Source organism: Galendromus occidentalis, unplaced genomic scaffold, assembly GCF_000255335.2.
Source record: "Galendromus occidentalis unplaced genomic scaffold, Mocc_1.1 scf7180000077512, whole genome shotgun sequence".
Taxonomy (NCBI): domain Eukaryota; kingdom Metazoa; phylum Arthropoda; class Arachnida; order Mesostigmata; family Phytoseiidae; genus Galendromus; species Galendromus occidentalis.
In genome coordinates, this window is record NW_003805500.1 from 1209152 (window position 1) to 1230204 (window position 21053).

At 51.4% G+C, this 21053-nt stretch overlaps 1 protein-coding gene across 1 annotated transcript; it reads left to right on the top strand.

Annotated features, from left to right (window-relative positions):
• Nucleotides 1-2269: 2269 nt before the first annotated feature.
• On the top strand, nucleotides 2270-20881 carry LOC100898717 (sodium/hydrogen exchanger 4). Its single transcript, XM_029112538.1, is given in 22 exon segments — nucleotides 2270-2308; nucleotides 3032-3202; nucleotides 3471-3606; nucleotides 7460-7505; nucleotides 7674-7715; nucleotides 7814-7851; nucleotides 7854-7878; nucleotides 8715-8796; nucleotides 10202-10415; nucleotides 10821-10888; nucleotides 11046-11335; nucleotides 14122-14449; nucleotides 14612-14753; nucleotides 14899-15013; nucleotides 15224-15353; nucleotides 15459-15543; nucleotides 15964-15996; nucleotides 17158-17193; nucleotides 18003-18244; nucleotides 19185-19410; nucleotides 20267-20481; nucleotides 20572-20881. Coding segments are annotated over 22 exon segments (2889 nt in total). The 3' UTR covers nucleotides 20758-20881.
• Nucleotides 20882-21053: the final 172 nt, after the last annotated feature.

Consider the following 21053-nt stretch of genomic DNA (forward strand, 5'->3'; position numbering starts at 1 on the left):
GCTCAGGACCGAATTCTCGGAGTGGCTTCATATGAGGGAGGGCTCCGAATCACGACTCGTCCTACTATTGACGCAAGCTCCGCGTCTTTGAGAAGAAAAACGCTCTTGGACCAGGAATTGTTCGGCTGGGAAATCTCTACGCAGTGAATCGTATGATCTGCATCGACAGCGTGCAGGAGCCGCTTCCCTTGTTAAGGTCGTACAGACCGTGTTATACATATTTACCTCTCATTTCATAGTCCTGGTTACAGCCAAAGTCACGAGCTCGACAGCGAGTCGAATACGTGGTCGGCGAGAGCAGATAGCCGACAATGCAAGTGAGCCGAGACTCACAGACCGACTGAGCTGGCCAAAGAGCGAGGGAAGCACGGTTTAGCACGGCATAAATTTATTTATAACCCTATAAGTCTCGGTCTGGCTGCGAGGCTCCCGGGTAAAACTTCGCTCGCGGAACTTTGTCCAGTCCATGGCGACTCATTCAATTAGCTCACCTTCTTGGCTTGAAAACGAATCGCATGACTCTACCCGATTGGCATTTAATAAATCCTAGATGCACCAACTGTGGAAGACTCCCTAGGGCGAGGAAGGATGGAAGAATTAGCGTGACCTTTCATCAACTCGGAGGCTTCCGGATCCATCGAGCTGCACAGGACCGTGGAATGTCCCTTGCTGTGAAATACTTCTAAGGAGATCTTATGATTGTGGAGTGAGCGACCTCGACGATGGATCCGTAGCCTGGGAAGCTGAACAGAGGAGCGAAAGACTGAAAATATCATTTTCTTGGGAGGAAAGCTTGCTCGCTGGAATTACGCACCACGGCACAGTGTGCTTTTCGTACAGTCATTTTCCTGTTGCAAGTCTGGAGAAATTGGAGCTGGGAGTATCTATTGAACCAGCCCCACTCTAGTCGTTTTCGGGAGGAGTCGACGCAGCGATCCATTCCGCCAGCGTCATTCAGACTCTGCACCGTGATGACGGGGTTTGAGTCGAGAACCCCGATTTCGCAGAACTGAACGGCCGGAGTCGATAAACTCCGACGTACAGTTGGAGCGGTTCCCACCGTATAACTATTTTTGTGACTTATGCAGCCGACTTGACCCGTTCGAGATCGAGTCTACGCGAGTCTGAACAATGTTCGAGTAGAATTCGGCGAGAATCGTCGAGAGCCGCCCAGAACCCCACGAACGTTGGATAGCGAGAAATTGTCCTCGGCTAAGACAACAAATAATATCACATGTCAACAGCTGGGAGGAGGTCCATATCTTCGTGTGGAGCGTGTTCGTACACATGTCGTGCCTTTCTATTCGTACATCGCGTGCGCGTTCCCGGAGTCGCATCCCTGCCATCGAGTCTCTATCACCAAGTGATGTCGCTCGCGGCGTCTCCTGGGTGCGGCGATTCAGATGTGCGTTGCTGCTAGATCCGATCAAAATCCCAGGCTAAGCCGCATTTCGAGATGAGAGCATCCGATGGATGGAAGTATCGGAGAGCTCTGCCAGAAAACGAACGATGCGTCCGCGGACCAGGCTCGTGGCAGTATCAAGCTGAATACGAGTTCCTGATTCTTCTGAAGTTGGGTCGATGTCTCCGGGTCGGTTTTTCCGCTAGTAGAGCTGCCTGAACTCGACGATATCCATTTTGCCACAATTTCGCTCACGTAACCTAGCGACTAGCTCGTGTCGGAACAGATATTGGATCAGGGATCTTGCCATCGAGCTCAGGCACGATAAGACTTGAGCATCAAAATAACGATAAAGGTCACGTGGCGCGCTCGTTCCGCTGTTGGGGAGAAAACCTTCAGCTACATCGTCCAATGACAAATACAAAGCCCGAGCGAGAACGGAAACTCGATGATCTTCACTAGGGGCTCCCAAACCCATGAACGAACACAAGTCCTCAATCGATGAGACACGGATTGCGGAGGCACGTTCCAGCATTCACTTAAATCGCTACCTGTCCGATGCTCGATAGCGCAAATCGGAGCATCAAATTTCTTAACGACTCCCAACGCAAAACAGAGAGTCGATATACCTATCTATCGGACGCGGAGCCCACGCCGCACCGGTCAGAAGCGTTTGACCGGGTTCCAAGGATTTCTTGGAGATGTGAATCGATCCACAAAGTCGCACTGTCCGGCTGAAACGAGCTAATAAAATATATATGCTCAAATTGTCGATCTCTCATGGTTCCAGGCACTCACCGTGTTCGCCACCACCGATCCCACCATGACACAGAGCTCCAGCGGAGGGAAGCGAAAGCCGAACCATTGATGGATCCTCAACAAATGGAGGATGATCTTCCCAAAAAGGTGCGTGCTTTCGAAGTTCTGTCCCGCTCATTACCGGTGGAAATGCAGCACATCAACAAACTTGCTTCAGCTGCACAAAATAATGTACCGGCTAACGAGTCTGATAAGGAGCACATTCGAGGAGAGACGAGCACGAAAAAAAAAAACAGAAATCAAAGCAAGCGGAAATCCCCGGCTTTAGATCATGGTCGGGGCTTGTTTTACAAGCACTGTGCACGACGCTTCTCTTGATGAACGAGCTCTTCGCGGGACATGCTTTTAGTGCGCGGCTCGCAGAAAGTTGATAAGTGAAATAAATTGCTTGTTTACACTGAGAATGAAATTGCTCCGCTGACAAATGCCACTTTGGTACTATACGTAGCCCTCAGACCTCAGACATTTCGAGAACTGGCCGAGGTCATCTTCTGGAGAATGAAACTCGACTCTATTCTGGAAAATTAGGATCCTTCACCACACCGGAAAGGCTTCCAGGGGATGAGACTCGTCAGTCGCTGATCTCGCTCTCCTAAATTCTCATCCTAACCTCTTGCTATTCCTTCAACGAGTTCGCCGGGTCGGGGGACGATCAATAATTCTCTTTGTTTCCATGTGAAGCTCTATGTGTGCGCTTTGACTCCTTGATACTTGCGGACTAGCGATGAGAAGTCGAATTGATGATGACCCAGAGAGCTACTTATCGTGCAAGGGCTATGTAACTGAATGACGATCGTAATTTATTCATAGGACACGTTCAATCTCACCGACGGCGGTCGAAGTCACGAGAAGGTTCCTCAAGTGGTGAATATGGCTCCGTATCCACCGACGGGCTCAGCTCTCCCCGATTTGAAGGAATTCAATCACACGATTCAGAACCAAACCATTTTATTCGGAACACCGATCTCGAATGTGCACGCGGTAAGAATCCAGAATACGATTTCCTCCGTTGCGCTCAAGGTCACCGAGACGGAATAAGGCGTTTCCGGCTCTGAAAAATCCGATCCAAATGCATTTCCTATGCACTATCCGTTGTCTGAATACGAGTCTTTCGGATTCCAAGATGTCATCTGCATCTCAGAATGCGCCGCGAACAACTGCTTTGATGTCGGGGCCCGAGCCGGAGGTCATGCTTCCGGCACGGAGCTTCCATCGGGTTTCGTAACGTGCTTTTGTCGCTCGTCCACAGGTTGCCTACTGCCACGACGAGTCAACAGACCACGAACATGCGGGAGGAGTGACCGTCGCATCGATACGGTGGGAGTTTGTCTCTGTCCCCTTCATGTTCACCGCGTTCGTGATATTGGCAGGCCTCACAAAAATAAGTGAGTACACAGTTCCTTCCACTTTAGGCCCGAGCTGGCCTAGCATCTCGCAGTTTCGCGCAGGAGCTCATTCAGGCTCGTTTTGGTCATTGTACATAAACGTTTATTCCTCCCTCTCGGTCTGGTACATTCTGACGCCTGACGACGGAGTCCGCTCCGTTCGAAGGCACTGAATGGACGTAGTGTCTCCCACAAACGGGTTTATTTTCTTTTAATAACGGGTATAACGGAATGCTCGTTGCTCCCTCGCTGCATCAGAGGCCCGATATCTCGGAGCGGAGGCAAACAAGCAATGAGGGAGCTGCTGATCTCGTCTCGACCACATTTCGCCCTTGGTGGGGCAGTGACCTCGGGGAGAACTTCCTGTCGGTATTCTTGAGACATTGCGTGGAGACTCGCGTGTCAATCTTGGGCTAAGATCCGGAGATACGAGGGTGACGTTGAGAAACTTCTGAAGAAACCCTCCGCTGAGCAAGAAGCCGCATTCGAGAACTCGAGCCATCGGATTGGCGGCTCTCCATTCGCTCGCTTCATCCTAAAGCTCCGTGGCATCCCTTCCCGCCCCGGTCTCGCTCCCCTATGTCGGAGAGAACCTCAGACTACCCCATCAGGAACGATCCCCAAAAGCGTGGATGGTAAAAAAATCTCTCCGGTTTCCGGGGAAACTCCCATGGCCCAGCTCCATCGCGTTCCTCTCGCGGCTCGCGTAATATGTAAGACTCGAATGGTCCGGCACAACAAAGGGTCAAAGGCTCTCGTCCGGAACGACGTCTCGACGGCAGATCGGAACCGTGATCTTTTTCGGAGGAAGTACTCTGCTGCCGCTCTTTATTCGCCGTCTCTTGGGGAACCGATGGAATCCAGGGGAATTCACTTACGAGTATCCATAGATGAGATACTCCACACTCTACTTCCACAATTTCCCCGTCGATCCACCACCCGATACGACCTGATCAGAATTTCTTCCCGGCGAGGTGCTATCAGGACTTTTCAGTTGTTTATCTGTCGTCCGATCCGCCGTATCGATCATGCCGGCAGGATTGTACAGTTTGACGGCTCGGAGCCGTTGGAATCGAGTCTGAGCATCTCACTCTGGCTGATGAGCGTTGTCAACGCGTTGGGCTCACTCGGACTCCTCCGGGCGACTCCGCCCGCGAAGTCCGAGACGTCACGCTCGACCAATCTCCCCGCTCTCGCAACTCTATCTCACCACTCGCAGCGGATAGCCGACACTCTGCGAAGCCTCCGAAACCGTATGCAAATAGTACTTCATATTGTTTACACGAGCTGACTCGGTGCGCTCCGCTATTCCCCAATGCCTGTGCTTTTAGCACCACTGAGGCCGCTTTCCCGTCGACCGGGTCGTCTAGCGACGGTACATACGAGCAATCGTTCTTCATTCCGAGAGGAAATATTACGGAGACCGATTTTCGCAATCGAGACGTTTCGAGCCCACGTCGCGGCGTCTGCTCTCTTGATGGATTGGTCTTGAATATCTTGCCATTCACGGCGGAGGAGGGGACCGCGGGGCGGGGTTCACATCTCCTTATCTCGGCAAGAGTGGAGAACTAGTCCACGAGCAGACTTCGAGCCTTCGAAGCCCTTCGATCTCCCCGCGTTTAATTATGAGAAGAGGCGTAAGCCGGATGTGCTGACTCAACATGAGAGCATTCCTCTGAGATGTTTCCGCGCGATAACTTCCGAGCCGGAATCCGACCCGGAGGCCAAACCCACATGGACGGGAACACTGCCTGAGAGTTCAGTATCCGACTCCAAACCCTCGACGGAGCCGGCTCCTCGCCGCGCTTCGGATCATTCATAGGTTCCTCGGGCCGCGATGAATCCAATCACTTTGGGCAGAAACTCTGTTTACCGGCAGGATTAGGGTTCCCGAGTATCCGCCCTTTTTCTCTGTCTCCCAAGCCGAGGTTGTATATGAGCGTGGAAAAGGAGAAGAAAAAGTTCCGTCTGAGCCCTTCACTGAGACACCCAATGATTCAATCGCCTCGTTTGGTATACATGTTAGCGGTTTGCGGACAGAGCGTCGACGGCATTCAACGCTTCGTTGGTGCTCAGCAGCAATAATGAGGAAGGTCTCGTTAGGAGGGGAAGAGGCCCTCTGGCGGATTCGCTTCTGCGTGATTAGCAGATTAACAGCTTTCGCTTGAAATCGAGTGAACACACCATTTGACACATAGTTCTCCATTCATCGAGCGAGCGCTCTAGGTACTCGACATTCTCCTGACTCGGAAACCTATAGGAGACGTCACGTTCGACTTGTTTATCGATATCAGGCTTCGGCCACCGGGTCATGGTCACCGTCAAGTCCTAACTGGAAGCAGTCCACCTGCCCCATCGCAATAATGGAGTGCCTATTCTCGGTATGAACTCTCCGGCGAAAGTTCATCCGGAAATTATCCCGCAATGAATTGGATGATCGAATGATAGAGCTCGTAAAATGTCTAACGAGTCACTCGTCCGCTATGAGAGCTGAATTCTCCTTATCTTCCCTCGGACAGAAGCCAGGTCCCGGGAGGGCTCTATGCCGCTCTAATATCCGAACGGATAAAACGCGATGCACTCATGAAATTATTCTCGTGTTTCTCGTTATTCGTACGTATACTGCGAAAAAAGTCCAGGGACCATGCTGTCCCTGGAGCGTCCGCCGTGGTCTCTGAGCGAGCAACTCTTTCATACGAATTCGGTCGATGGGATTCGTGGGAGTACCTACTCGAGGAGACAGATAGAGGACGCTCTTCGCATCCGGAGCCGTCATTGCATGTAACGCAACGTCGTTCGAGGGCTGCATGTCTTTCTGGTTCTGCTTGTCGACGCCTAGGTTCGATCACATCTGTGAACACGATCGGTCAGTCCCGCCACGAGAAGGGAGTGACTCATTGGGAGCTGTCGTAATTCATTCCGCTTTTACGACCGGTATCAGTTGTCGTGGATGGAGCGTTGTAAGCTTTGTTCATATAAGGATGAATAGTATGTATTTATGGATTCATGCGTCAGTAAACCACCAGGGCGGCCGAGAGACGTCAATGATAGACAGTGGATTGACAATACGCGTTCTTGGTTCCGGTGACCGATCCGATTGCCCGGGATCCCGACAGATCTCGGGATTGCGATCTTTCACAGAAGCGTCGTCAATGAGCTCGGTCTCGAATCCGTATCAAATTAATTTCCTTCATCCCGGAATCCGCGCTTCCGTCCGGATCCGTCTCACATATTTTCCGAAGATCCGAATTCGTTCCGATCTCTTCGATATTATGAACTGGAGACTCAGACGCTCGCTCTGATTTTCGCGCTCAGCCCGAGGGCATCGATTTCCAGATATTTATGGTCGCAGCCTCGCCTCTCATCGAATGCAATCTTGCGAAGGATTCTAATCACGGTCCGAGGCTTCCCAGCTGTAAGGCGGAAGCTGACGATATGACTGGTGAAGGGTCGGCCGTCTCGATCGTGGCGCCTTGAATCGATCGAGAAGCTCAAAGCCATTGGCCAACTCTCCGGAGAAGGGAATCTCTTCTGTTTTTAGCTAATCCTCGGGAGTCGGCTGTTGGCGTCTCACCAAGGCTTATCCGAATCGCGCGCGAGACTTGGCTCGGACTCCGGTTGCCTAGGGCTCGAGTGTTGCAGAAAGGCGAAGTGAATTGTATCCAAGCGAGACGCTACTCTCAGAGGACGATTGCGGCCGGGGCGCCCTATGTCTGACGCGGGAGCGGGTTCGGGGACGTGATACATGGTCGTCCGTCGCCAAGGAAGACGAACGACCGAGTTCTTGTCTCTAAGTTATTGCTCTTCATCTCATGAAAATCACGGAGCTGATATTTCACTTGATTCTTTGCAGTGTTCCATCACGCGAATTTTCTGTCATCGATAGTCCCCGAGTCTTGGTAAGGAGCTCTCATGTGCATTCATGCAAACGCATCCCCATAGACGTTTAGTCGAAGATGCGATTCTTATTTCAACTCCGGAGGCACTCGGAAGAGTTATGTGGCCCATTGGGAAATCGTGGGAACACGTCTGCCGTCACACTTATTCCGGCGTCTTCTCTATTCCAGTATGCTCATATTGTTAGGAACTGTCGTAGGAGGCATCGCACAGTAAGTGGTACAAAAGAACGGAGAGGATAATCCTTCTCGAGGAATCGCGAGCACGACTTCTCGCTTGCAGGATTTCTAAAGTCGCCTGATTTTTCCAGCGTTACGAATCATGACACACTACCGGCCTTCTCACCGGATATTTTTTCCTCTACTTACTGCCACCGTGAGTAAATTCAAACGACTCACTCGGTATGGCTTCCGGCCACTCGAGCTACGAGAAAGTCTCTCCAAACTCCTCCTTCGTCATACTATTCCCGAATAGTCGCGGTTCCTAGCTGATTCGATTGAGATCTTGGTCACTGAGCGCCGCTCGTGCAGTATTCAATGCTGCCCCACCGATGTTTCACCACCAGACCTTCGCCGCACCGATGCTCCTGGGTGTAGAGTATGAGCAAGTCTCGGAGATGAACTTGCAACTCGAAAGGCGTCGAGAGAAGCTGGTAACGAGGTTATGAGCGCCGAGCTAATGCAATAATAGCGCGAACGAACAAAGCTTCTGATCGTCTTCGCGCACAAACGTCGCGCCTTCCTGTGGACTACTCCTAGCACACGGTACCGCGCCGCTTCTCCGATAGATCCCAGATCAGTACCCCGGGTCTCGCCCGGAGCATTTTCTTCAGAATCGTCCGGAAAACTCAGCAATACCCTCTCTTTGAGGGATACATGTGCGTCATTGGCGCTCTCTGATCACGAATTTATTGCTACTGGGCTCTCCTGGAATGAATGACCTCGGTTCCGGCGGGAATTAGCGGACCCACATAGCGACCCCGTAGAGGAAGAATTCGCGGGGACAAGAGCCGCGGACCCGATGTATCGAGTCACACGGTTGGGAGTATGTAGAAGACATCTAGACGGAAAACAACGAGCACCGGAAACCATGTGGAAAAATCCGTGCTCGGGGGTCCTTGTCTATCTGTGGAGGCTGAAAAACGTCCTCCCTCGGGGCTCGAAGCCGAACTGGGTCCCGGAATAATTTTTTCTGTCGTTTCTCCCTTTCAGAATAGTTCTGGAATCTTCGTACTCGCTGCATGACAGCTCGTTCTTCTCGAACATAGGGACAATCCTTCTTTACGCTGGCGTGGTAAGACATTTTGAAAATCCAAAATTTCCCTGCTGGTCTTGGTCGGCCTTGTATTCCTGCGTGGAGTCTCGCGCTGCGAGCGAGAATCCTTGCTGGGAAAACTCGCGCGTGCTTCATCGTTCCCTTCAGCAGCTCATGAATTAAACCGGCCATATCCGTTGGTTAAGTAAATGCTAACGACATACTTTGCTCAGCTCGGAGGAGTTTGAGATATTGCCGGGTCTCGCCACCGCTGTGGGATTTTGACGAACGTCAGCTCCCAGCGCAATTTCTTACCTGAGGAGAAGGTTCGATTATCTACTCTATCGCTACGTCGACTAGATTCCGGCTGTACGATCGAGACCGAGTACTCTCGGACTAGAAGACCGCCCACGATTTGCCCACGTCATACCTTGTGGGTTCCCCAGGTCCGGCGGACAATAATTCTACGAGAGCTGATTCCATTCTTCGATGCTGGAGTGTAAGATTGACACTCTGTTTTTGAAGTTTGACCCATCTCCGACGGCGATCAGGTCAGCTCGGTAGTTCTTCCTCTCGAGAATCTCCCGAATCCTATCGAGGTCGGTCGGCTCTGCGGGGTCACGCGTCGTCATCACGCGTCGGCTGACTCAGTTCGAACGTCGGGAAGGGTACGGCACTGTCGACGGCCTCATCCGTGCGCATGGGATCGTGGGAATAATTTCAAGCATCCGAGACTCGTTCAAGGAAGATGTTCCTCGATCTTTCTCTTTCCGGTTGATTTCAACATCAATCCACTTTTTCCACTCAGCCGTTGTTCGGCTTCAAGGCCGTTCCCGAAAAAGAAGCTTCGTGACGAGGAGAGAACTTCGCCGACCAAAAACAGGAACGAGAAAACGAGGAAACTGAAGCATTCGTGATTGCTAAAGGTTTCAGCCCCGTTCCTGACGAGGGACGAGAAATCGAAAAGCCTCGATTCTTCGACCGAGGAACGTATTTCGATGGAGATTCATCTCGAAGGGTGTGTAGCGAGATGAGAAAATGCGCTGGAGCTCCGTTTCCGTCTCCGCCATGTCGCGGATCATATCGAAAATGAGCGAGGGATGCGCCAGATGCTCCATTCGAGTCTGCATTCGGAAGACTATTCCCTCAAGATCCCTCGATTGTGCAAGAGTTTGTGTTCGTGAAGCTCGAAATTGCTTTGCTTTACAGCTAGGCGGACAGCTTTTGTTTTGATGTCGGCAGATCGAAGCAGCAGAATCGATTGTTTCGAAACTTGTTGGCTCATTTTTGTCTCGAGTTCCCGACTCTCACGGCCCGCAGGGACGTCCCTTCCTCCGGAGTCATTCACCCTTCGAAGGTTTCAAGACCTCCTACCAGACGCTTCCGCCCCGCGACTTTGTTTCCGAGTGGTGAATCACCTAATGTTCCGACCCATCTTTTCCAGGGAACCATAATAAACGTCTTCATGATCGGTCCTTCTCTATACGTTCTCGGTCGGATGGACTGGCTCGGTGGAGTCCAGCTGGAGCTGCTCGAGTGTTTGGTGTTCTCATCTTTAATTTCGGCCGTTGATCCTGTCGCCGTCTTAGCAATTTTCCAAGAAGTAGGCGTCAACAAGGTTCTGTACTTTCTCGTGTTCGGAGAGAGTTTGCTCAACGGTAAAGTCACCCTCGAACCACGGGACGGGACAACAGAAATTTCAATCATCGACTACTCGAGGAACTCCGTCCGAGTTCGGTGCGGGGAAGGGGAAAGGCAGGCAGGCGCGAACCAAGAGGACGGATACAGAAATGGGCAAACAGTCGTAGCGAAATTTGTTCAGAGACGAACTTCGATCTATATAAGTATTTGCTCTCTCCGTACCCCGGTTCGCCCTCTCGGGATCCGTCCATTCTCGTCGATGTATTCAGATCGAATGTACCCGGGGCTGCGACTTCGACGAAGGGCGGTTGCAATTTTCTTATCGCCCTATTGTTCGACGCGCGAAATGTCTGCTGGTGGGGAAAACGTCGTAGCCGTTGTCGGCACAACTAGCTGTCACGTGCTCTCTTCTCGAATTTCAGATGCTGTGACAGTCGTAGTGTACAACATGATGGTGTCTTTCCATGGGAGCGAAGTGACCCTGCAAGCCGTGAGTAACTCAGTTTGCATAGACAGAAGCATCCCGGGTGCGAATAGAATAGGGGAGATGCTGCCCATGGAGAGCAATCTCTTCTTCCATCCAATTAAGTTCCCGAATTTTCGCAGACATGAATTGCCTTCCTGAGTGATTCCTCTTTGTCTTGCAGCTGTTGACAGGTGTTGCATCGTTTTTGTCGGTGTCCTGTGGCGCTGTGGCAATCGGATGTATTTTTGGCTGCATAACAGCTATAGTAACGAAATACACGAACGAAGTCCGGGTTGTAGAACCTTTAGCAGTTATCGGAATAGCCTACATGGCCTATCTGACCGCAGAGCTGGTGCACTTTTCCGGAATTATCAGCATCATCTGCTGCGGTCTCATGCAAGTTCAGTACGCCATGAATAACATATCGCAGAAAAGCTACACAACCGTGAAATACTTCACGAAAATGATGAGGTGAGTTGGAGAATCTGCACTTTGGAAGGTTTCCGCTCCATGAGCTCGAGTGAGCTCAGATAGGCTGGGAAATGTACCCACCGGGCTCCTTCAGACATTTACGTACAGCCCATTGGCGTATACCTCTGGGAAAGTCTGTTTGGGTAACGCCCTCCATCAAGACAAGGCACGGCGAGATAAAAATGTTACTGCGTTGTAATTACATACCCCTTGGTTGGTCCACCGAAATGGTTCGCAAATCGTTGATTCCGGCCGTCGCGAGGCAATGCCCAACGACAGTGGGTTTTGCAACCTCGGTCCCGATTCGTCCTTCGCCCTCGACTACGTAGATATAGGGAGGCGAAGGGTATGAGCATCCAGAGTGCAGCTCCCGAAAATTTCCTATTCAAGAGCTTTTCCCGCATCCAAGCATCGCCGTCAGCGATACTTGTCCTTCGAACTATCGAGTGTCACTTTTTATCGCTCGCCCCCAAGAGCGATAAGAATTCCCTCGATCGAGCCTTTTGTTTCTCTCAATTTACAAGAGGGCATATTCAGGGAATCGCAAGTGGGCTCAGCGTTCCATTATGAGAAGGTCAACGCATTAGCGTTTGACGCCCGTCAGATGGAGCGCCTATCGAGTGCAGCCGATTTCGAAACAAGAGCGCCGGATTTAGTCTTCTCGGATGCTTGTGAGTCGCGGAGGACCCGGGTAATATCGACAATATGAGAGCGCTGAATGGCAATCCATTCGCAGGACTAGTCAGCTCTCGGCCAGAATATTTCACAACGACTCCTTTGGGAGATCGCAGATTACCGGTATGATGAGTCATCAGTCATCACCGATACCTTTGCACGAGGGTTTGATTTCGCTTTGGATGCTTGCAACGGCATCTCCCGGAGCTCGCTTATTCAAAGTTGTACCGATAAGAAAGGGAAAGGCGCGCGCTGGAGACTCGCACGGGTTTTAATGATGTGGTCGATACAATCAAGCAGAATCAGCGGAAAACTTCTGGTCGTGGCAAGAATACGCTTTCGAGAATCGCATGTACCCTTCGAGGCGCCGGGCGGTCCGGGCTCACTTCGAATGAGTAAAAGGACTCGCTGATAGGGAGAACTCCCCGGCTGCGCTCTGGCGAACTTCTGGAGCGTGCCTCGCCGGCTCGATGACAGTCCGAGTTAGAGCCGGATTCCTGATCCTCACACCGGGAAAATCCACCGTACCCTAGAGTTTAAGCCTGGACGCGTTTTGCAAAACAGGGGAGATGAACGTTTCGAAAACGGAGGCAGAACGCCTCCGTGACGTAGCTGATGCGATCTCGCAGGTGATAAACTCGATGCGAGAGAACGACGGAGGAGAATCTTATTACTGCAAATATGTCCAGACGCGTTTACTTTCGTCCTGCCGGCCGACACGGGACGGGAGTGCGGCCGTCAGTGGAGCTGTCTCTCTGATACAATTATGCTGTCCACCTGTTCGAAATTCGCACCTCGGCCGACTCGTAGAGGAAACGCTCCGGTATTATCTCTTGCTCCCTCGGTGCCTCGCGAAACACGGTCCGAACCTCCTCCTAGCCATCTTGTCTTGTCATCGGAGACATGGTTTCGAAGTAGTGATCGAAAATTCCGAGTTTGCGTTCGTCCCTGCACGGCTGCGCTCGATGGTTCCAGAGTTCTCATAGACGACATCTTGAGTTATGAGGCTGGCTCCGTCTCGCTGTCTGTCGAATCTCTTGGAGAACTCTGGGCGTGGAATGCACTCTCGTCCATCTCGGCTCCAGAAACTCGAGCTCCAGAGATGTGCTGCGGGTCAAAAATTCAGTTTTCTGCTGTTCGACTCAACCTCATGTCAAACCAGCATGCGGGTTAACGCAGGGGCACAGAATCGGAATGAGTCGCGGTTCCCGAAGCTCCAGAATTCGATCGAGTCCCCGGATGATAAGCGAAACTTCCTTCCTTTGATGCGCGGCTCGGATAGAAATCGCCGAATCGCTATATACCGAATCTCGAATACAGATGAGCTCACAGACTCTGGAAGTCTATTGCTGACCGGACGGCGAGTCCTATTCTTGGGGAAGGGGGGAGTTCGTAACTTTCGAGACGAGAAATCTGATGATCTTGAGCAGCGTTTGAGAGTGTTTTCACGCTCTGCGCTGCGGTCAGTAGACCCCAGCGGAGCAGCATCATGCGGATGCCTAAGCATCGAAAGCGGCGATCTACCTACACGCATCGTTTCCGGAGATGCACCAAGAGACCACGGGTAGGTGCTCGGACAAATCATTGCCGGGAGCAGCAAAGTTGCTAGCCACCTGACGGAAGTCCAGGCGGGAATTCCCTGGAAAACTCGGACGGAAATTACCCTGGAAACTTCGGCTGGAACCCTGTAGGGGAGCCGAACTGAAAACCCGTCGGCAGCCGCAGTGAGGATCTCCGCGGGGAAGATATCCTGTTCAGGGACCCCGAATTGGCATAGCGAAATCGGGTGGCGCCATTTAATGGAATTAATTCACCGGATGAAAGCTGCTCTCTTGAGGCGCGGGTCCCTCGTACGGAGCAGTCCATGTGTCGAATCGGCTCTTGAAGCGATTCGGGGGCCAATGGGCTGGAACGAAATAATAATTAATTTGAATACATATAAATAATTCATACATAAATATATATAAGTAACGAAATAATAACGGTAACCGACGCTTATGGGAGAGGGCGGAGAGTCTCATACGGATCGGATCTTTTAGAAATCACCTGAGTTGCGGTGATGCTCTCCTGATTCTCTCCTTGGAAACTGAGCTCGTTCCTCTAATCCACAGCGCTGTGTGTGATACAATCATCTTTATTTTCCTCGGGATGGTCCTCGTCAACAAAAAGCCCGATTTTCGAACGGAGTTTATTGCATGGACAACTTTTCTTTGCCTCGTGTTCCGCTTCATCTCGGTCTTTGGACTGACGTATTGCGTCAATAGAGCTGGACGCCTCATCAAAATCAACGTCGAAGAACAGTTCATTATGGCCTACGGCGGACTGCGGGGAGCCGTTTCCTTCTCTCTCGTCATCATGCTTTCGCCCTGTAAATTTCCTCATTACCACACTTTCATCACGGCGACTCTCTTCATCATCATCTTTACCGTTTTCATTCAGGTCTGTTGAATCCATCCAACGGAGTTCGTTGCCCAATGGGAAATCTACAAGCTCGTTTCCGTATTCTGTAGTTGTTCATCTTCTCTTCGGATATCGATCAGGAAGATTAATTAGAGTGCATGCTCGAACTTGAGGACCGAAAACCCCAACGAGTCGTTGCAGGGTGCATCTGTGAAGCCATTGGTAACTCTTCTGAAGATTCGTCGACATCAAAGCCACGACGATTCATTGTTCACTGAGATCAACAAAAAATTAGTCGACAATATCATGCTGGGGATCGAGGAAGTCACAGGGAGCCGAGGAGGTTTGTCCGGGAAACTACACAGATGTACATACTCCTTCGCATTTGCGAGCTCCTCCAAACAATCGTCATCCATCACCGTTGATGTTGCCCATTTAGATGGAACCGCTGCCGAAGCAAATTGAGCCGTATATTTGCTGTTTTCCAGGCAACTACTGGAAAGGCGTCCTCGCGAACCTCGACGAGAAGTACCTGAAGCCATTGCTGGTCCGTGACAACGGCCAAAACAGCCTGACACGGATATATACCAAGGTCGTTCTGGCGTGAGTAAACGACGGAGTATTCGTTCGACCTTTCTCATCCAAAGCGCTGCCCACCGCGGAACTCTTTGCGCAAGCACAGATTATCTCTTGATGGCTAGTTTCGCTCGGGGAGAAGCATTCGCCCACTGTATTGCAGACACATCCTCATTAAATATTTCCCAGCCCCTAGAATTCCCAGAGTCTCCTCATATCCGTGTTTTTATCGCTCAGTGATCATTACGCTCATCTTTACGGACCAGCAACGGCCCTTGAGGAAAAACTACCGCTGGATGTTCCGCGGTCTCTACATCAGGGGGTGCTCTCGTCCGACGACCCGGTCCTGGACGACCAAGATCAAGATGTTAGTCGAGTGATGATTTTCGGAGTTCTTCACGCAATGTCGAATTGGAGAATGACCGGGCCGACTCGGCTCACGGGAGCTACGAGTTTCGAACTTATTTTGCAGACATCTTCAGATGAGCACGAAGAGCAGGTGCTTCTGCGACGTGGCAGTCGCAAGAAATCTGTCACCGTAGCCGCTCAAACCAACGGTGAGCGTTCAATACGACGGAAGAGGGGTCGAGGTGGGGTCAAATTATTCCTCTCAATCTATTTTCGTTCTTCTCCGTCCGTATTCCTTCTTATCTCACTCGTCACTGACCTCGACGGTGTTCATTCCACTGAAACCCCAACAACTCCGCCTTGGGCAAGCAGGGTCTTGTAATGAGCTTCACAGAGGAACATCCTTTCTACTGCAGAGCCGGCGTAGATATGAGAGTTTTCGTAGAGTAGTGACATCATGCTGGTCAAGGTGGCTTTTTGTCGAGCTCCTCTTCGTCTGGTCTTCCAACTCGGAAGCTTCTGTCCTTTGTGTTCCGTTCGAGTGTTTGTAGGCAAAGTCACCGCCTAGCTATTCTCTCGATGTATAATTCAATGTCTAACATTCTGCTGTACGCTATCCCCCGTCGCAGTCTCGCCAAAACGTGTACGCTTCTCTCGATTCGGTGAGTACCCATCCGATGTGTAAGGCGCGCATCTCAACACTAAAATCACAAAGAAGCCAAGACCATTAGGAAATGGAAGTTGGCCGTAAAAGTCAATCGTTACGATCACTATACAGCCCGGCGAAAGCACGCTGGCCGCTTTCGTGACCGAGCTCCTCAGGGGATGAGCGAACGGTCACGGAGCATCGATGAGAGCTCGATTGTACTCCCCGGCGCTGGGGTGTATGTGTAGGTTCCTGTCACACTTTTCCAAGGGGTTCGCTGCCTTCTAGTTTCTCGATGGATCCTCCGCCCCACCTTAATACTGTTGCCCGGAATGGATTCAATGCGAACGACCGAAAGTAGAACCCAACCACCCTTCGACGGTGCTAATCCAGCAAACACAGCTCAAAACAGATGCGGAGCGGCGGCGCACCTGGAAAGAACACGTGCACGTGCATGGACGGAATTCAGTCGCTCCAATGGAGTTCCTCCGAATCATTTGCCCGATGCCTGGTCGAGCCCCATCTTTCGCGGAGCCATTTGGTGGAACCTCGTCTTGAGAAGTTTCACCTGCTGAGAGATCGCGCTCCGCTCAAAAATAGGAATAGCGAAAGTTCATGTCCGGATGAGGATCTGGGAGCAATATTTGAAAGAAAAAATAAGTTTTGCTTCAGCAGTCTACCAGTGTAGGGCCTGGGAGGGGCTAGGAGAAGGCCAAGGTTACATCGTTGTATCCCGAGCTGAGCCACACGGCCAAACTTCAAGTTGCCGGGCCATGGCTCGGGATATAGCTTCCGTGGACGTATCGGGACCACGAACAGGCCAACCCAGATCGCAGCAGGGATCACGCATATTTCCTACAGCCCCCTTCCCCAACTAGACAAGCCCCTCTCTCTCTGAGAACAGTCTCGGAGGAGTTACGCGAGAAGCTCCGTCTGCCCGACACGCTGCAAACGAGCTGACCGCTCGACTCCCGTCATGTTCCCATACGGGAATCACTCGACAATGCTACGGGTCGATGTGTGTGGGCGTCTGATGTCTGCTTGAAGCTCCTCCTTTGTACTAACTCCAATGATGTCTGCCTCCGGAAGAAAAGCCAATATCGATCCCCATGTCCCGAGCAAATCTAATCGAATGATTTTTCTTTTTCTTCGAACGCATCCCTCTTCGCGCTAACAGTGCTGATGCCACGACTGACAATGAGTTGCAATGACGGTAAGTTCGGAGCTAGTCGTTTCCATGGTCCTCGGAAGCTCTACGATTTTCTTCGAGGAATTTCGAGCCTATAATTCTTCTGTTCGGTCGGAGGAAATCTACAATGACCGAAGAAGAGCAAAGCTCGAATGACTCGAATCCGCCTTGCTCCTCGCGTTTGCGAAATATTCCCACCTCTGAAAAAATACTGCTAGGGGTAAACTTTACGGAAACGAAAGGAGCTGCGGCTTCTCTAGAATTCCCCCTTGATCCTTGTCCCGGATCAGCCATGTTCCAAGTATCGAAGTTTATTGATCCTGATTGATTCGCCGTCGTCTCGCATTGAGCTTTGAACAGAAGAGCATTTCCCTGGTCCGATCTGGATCTTTTGTGGTGACCTGTGTATCTACAAACGCTAGCTGGTGACGATAGAGTTTTTCTGCCCCAGCCTTGCATTCATTTGCGATCGCATAGTTTCTAGCCAGTGGGGGATTAGGCGGCGTGAGCGAAATCCTTCTCAACTTCCTTATTTCATTTTCGTGCCCGGCTAGGCTTCAGCTGTCGGGCAAATCCCCTAGCGAGCTCAACTCAACTCTTAATTGATTGAGGGAGGCCGAGGCGTCCTCAACGCATGTTGGCCGTCTTGTCTCTCAGCCAGATCTCTCCTTAGTCTGAGCGAGGCCATTGCCGTCCACGAGAACGCAAACCGTACGAGCCTCGCATCGTGCTCGTCAGAACACGGAAAAAAGTTATCCCGACCGAATCCGAAACCCAATGTGCACATTGAGCGAGCGGCTCTTGCGACTCGCTACTAGAAACTCATTTAAGAGCGCAAGGACGACGACTTTCAGCGGAACAATTGCGAGCAACGTCGCGAAGCGTGGATTCCGAGGCTTCGAACAACAACCAGTCCGGGCTGCACAGCCCGGGAGCGAATATGTCCACGATCGACAAGAGGCGATACACGGTGGGAATGTGGAAGAAAGCAGCTGCGAGGGCTTCATCCTTGGATTCGAGAACAGACCCTACCAAACTGCTACTCAGAGCACTCAATGAAAACCCATATCACAAGGTGAGTTGTTGCAATCGCATCTGTGGACGAAGCTCGAGCCCGAGGGCTAAGGCAGAGTTCTCAGCTGATTATTCCTGCGCCCGGGTTCAGTGGAGCAATACGACAGAAAGTTCTCAAGGGATCGTTCCAATAGATTCGCCAGCATCGTGGGCCCTATATTCGGTTGAGTTTCTTACGAGCTTGTTTACGAACGCACCGGATGCTTCGCTATTCTGTAGGTTTGAGTTTTTGCTCGAGTCTCGCCCCTCAAGAGACTCAAAACACTCGAGTTCGTTTGCATTCGTATCGCTTTGTTGCTGTTTCGTGTCGACAAGGAATGAGACTTCGTGAAATATTGACGGATCGTATGGAAGGGCCACCTGAGACGACCTAAGTGGTTACCCCCGTGCAATGTACCTGTAGGACGACTTCGCTACCTCTGGACTCTCCGTGCAAACAGCTCGGTCGATGTGCCACAATGCCCGAATATTGTGTATCTCTATTGATTTCGGGTCGATTCCACACGAACGGCCGATCAGAACGGCCGAACAGAGGTCCTCGCTGGGGGCGCGACCCAATTTCTCGAAAGAAGAAATTCTATTGCTGCCTCTATTACGGCCCAGCATGCATATCCGAGCGAAGTTCATCGACAAAAATGAGGATCCCTGCGACAAATAGAGAAACAGATTGAGAAAGCGGGAGATGAATGGAGACTTGTCGCTCGGGACTCGTTTCGATTCTGGAACGTGCCGGAAGAGCCGGGACGATAATAATCATTTATTCCTCAACTGATTCCATGCCAAGTCTTTCGGTGTCCCCTAGCTCTTCAGGTCCAAATAGGAACATCATATCGAGAGACACGCCTTTCGATGCGTGGACATTCCTTCGCGTCTCTAGACGTCTCTGCGGATGGATTATTATTAGAGGAGGACTGAGTAATCGATCCGTCTCTCCCTTCCAGTTCCACCAACGCTACAATCCCAATCTGGTCGACGACGATAACCAGGAGATAGCCGCGCATCTTCGAGCTCGGAGACTCAGAGCGCGGCGTTTGACGATGTACACTCTCGCTGGGGACGTCCCCTCGGAGACCGATCAGACCGATCAGGATTCGGTTCACGGCAGTTCCAATTTGCACCCCACACAAGGAAACACTACCGACACCGAGTCCGACACCGAAATCAAAGGTAATCAACATTCAGACCAGCTTCCGCGCACCGCTCGAGAGACCTCTTTCCTAATCAGTTGAGCTTCCGAGGTCCTGGGTGAGAGAAGTTCGGACTGTCTGACATTCGAATTTCTCTCCTTCGCACTCGCGCGTCAGAAGTTCGCGGACGGCTCGCTCAGTACGCTCCGGGGATCAGAGAGAAAGCGAACAAGTTATTAAAGGAGTTCATGCATAAAAACCAGAACCGCATAAACGAACGTCATCGGTGGTCACGCGGAGCGCCGGAGTTCTCTTGCAGAGAGTGAATTTCCAAGCCTCCGCCTCTTTTCATCGCGCCCGAGACTGCGCGTCTCCTGTCCGTCTCAGCTTCCGCTGAGCCGGCGATGATCTAAGTTTTGGAGCTGCATCGTCCGGAGGAACGAGACAGAAGGAAGAGCACGATCTGGTTTTTGGAGCGACTCCTCGTCCGGGAAGAAGAGACTTCATCCGTGATAGAATCCAATGGTCGACTTTCGAACTTGTTCCTTCCGGCGTTCATTCCCGCGGCGAAAGTCTCTGATGGCGGCTCCGCCTGAGGCCTCATGGAGAATCATTTGTTCTCCTTCCGTCCGAGTTCCGGCGAGCTGGAGTCTAAGAGCAGAACTTCAAGAACCTGCAGCGGATCTCTATGTCAAAGTACCTCTTTAGGAATCCTCTCCGTTCGTTCCGCCTACTCGTACGCGTGAGAATCCGAGTAGGAGACTCATGCTATCCGAAAACCGGAACAAACGAAATCTCTCGGTCAGGGTCAGACATGTCATTCCGATCGATCGACGACTCGGGTCCAATCAGCATCGATAAGAGGAATTGATGACTTCTTTCGCCCACATTCACAGGTCGCCGAAGGCCAAATTCCCAGGGGGAGCGACGTCGGTCACTTAGACGACGGAAGGTATCCACGCTGACACTCGGCCAAGTTTCTCATCTGGACATTCTGAGAGCAGCACAGCAAAGGCGGAGCTCTTTGCTCAACCGAAACACATCCAGTTTACCCGGACCTCCGTCCAGCTCGATACACGCTCCCATGGAAAAGACCGATTCCGTGGGCAAGGTTCGTCCAAGCAAGACGATTACCAACTTTCATGAATATTCTCCGGGATGGAGGGAAATATTCTATTCGGTTTCCCTGATCTCCTTACAGGAAAGCGTTCAGTCCAGCAGACCACCAAGTTTGAAGCTGTCCCGACAGAAGGCTATATCATCTTCCCAAGAAGATTCACTAGATCCTCCGCCCGTTAAAAAAGCCGAGCAGCCGGGTCACCATGTCGTCGATATCGAAGAGAACACGGATGAGGAAAAGAAGGACCTCGAAGAAACCAGCATGTAGTTTCGAGCGGGACAGCTCGACTTGCATCGGAGAGCTTCTAGATCAGGTCATTGATGCTTTATCGACTGGAGGAGGCTACCGGATTCAGACGGAGCATGGGAATGAATGAGCGATTCCTCGTTCTAGAGATGTCCCCCACGGCAGGAAGGGGGATCGGTTCACGCACTCCGTGACTTCGAGACGCAATACCCCAGAGCAGCAACGCAATCCATGCGTCTCCCGATCTTTCGTGAAATTCTGACGGCGTATATTTCGATTGCTGGGAAAAGTGGAGATATTTCTGTTCAGATCTACTT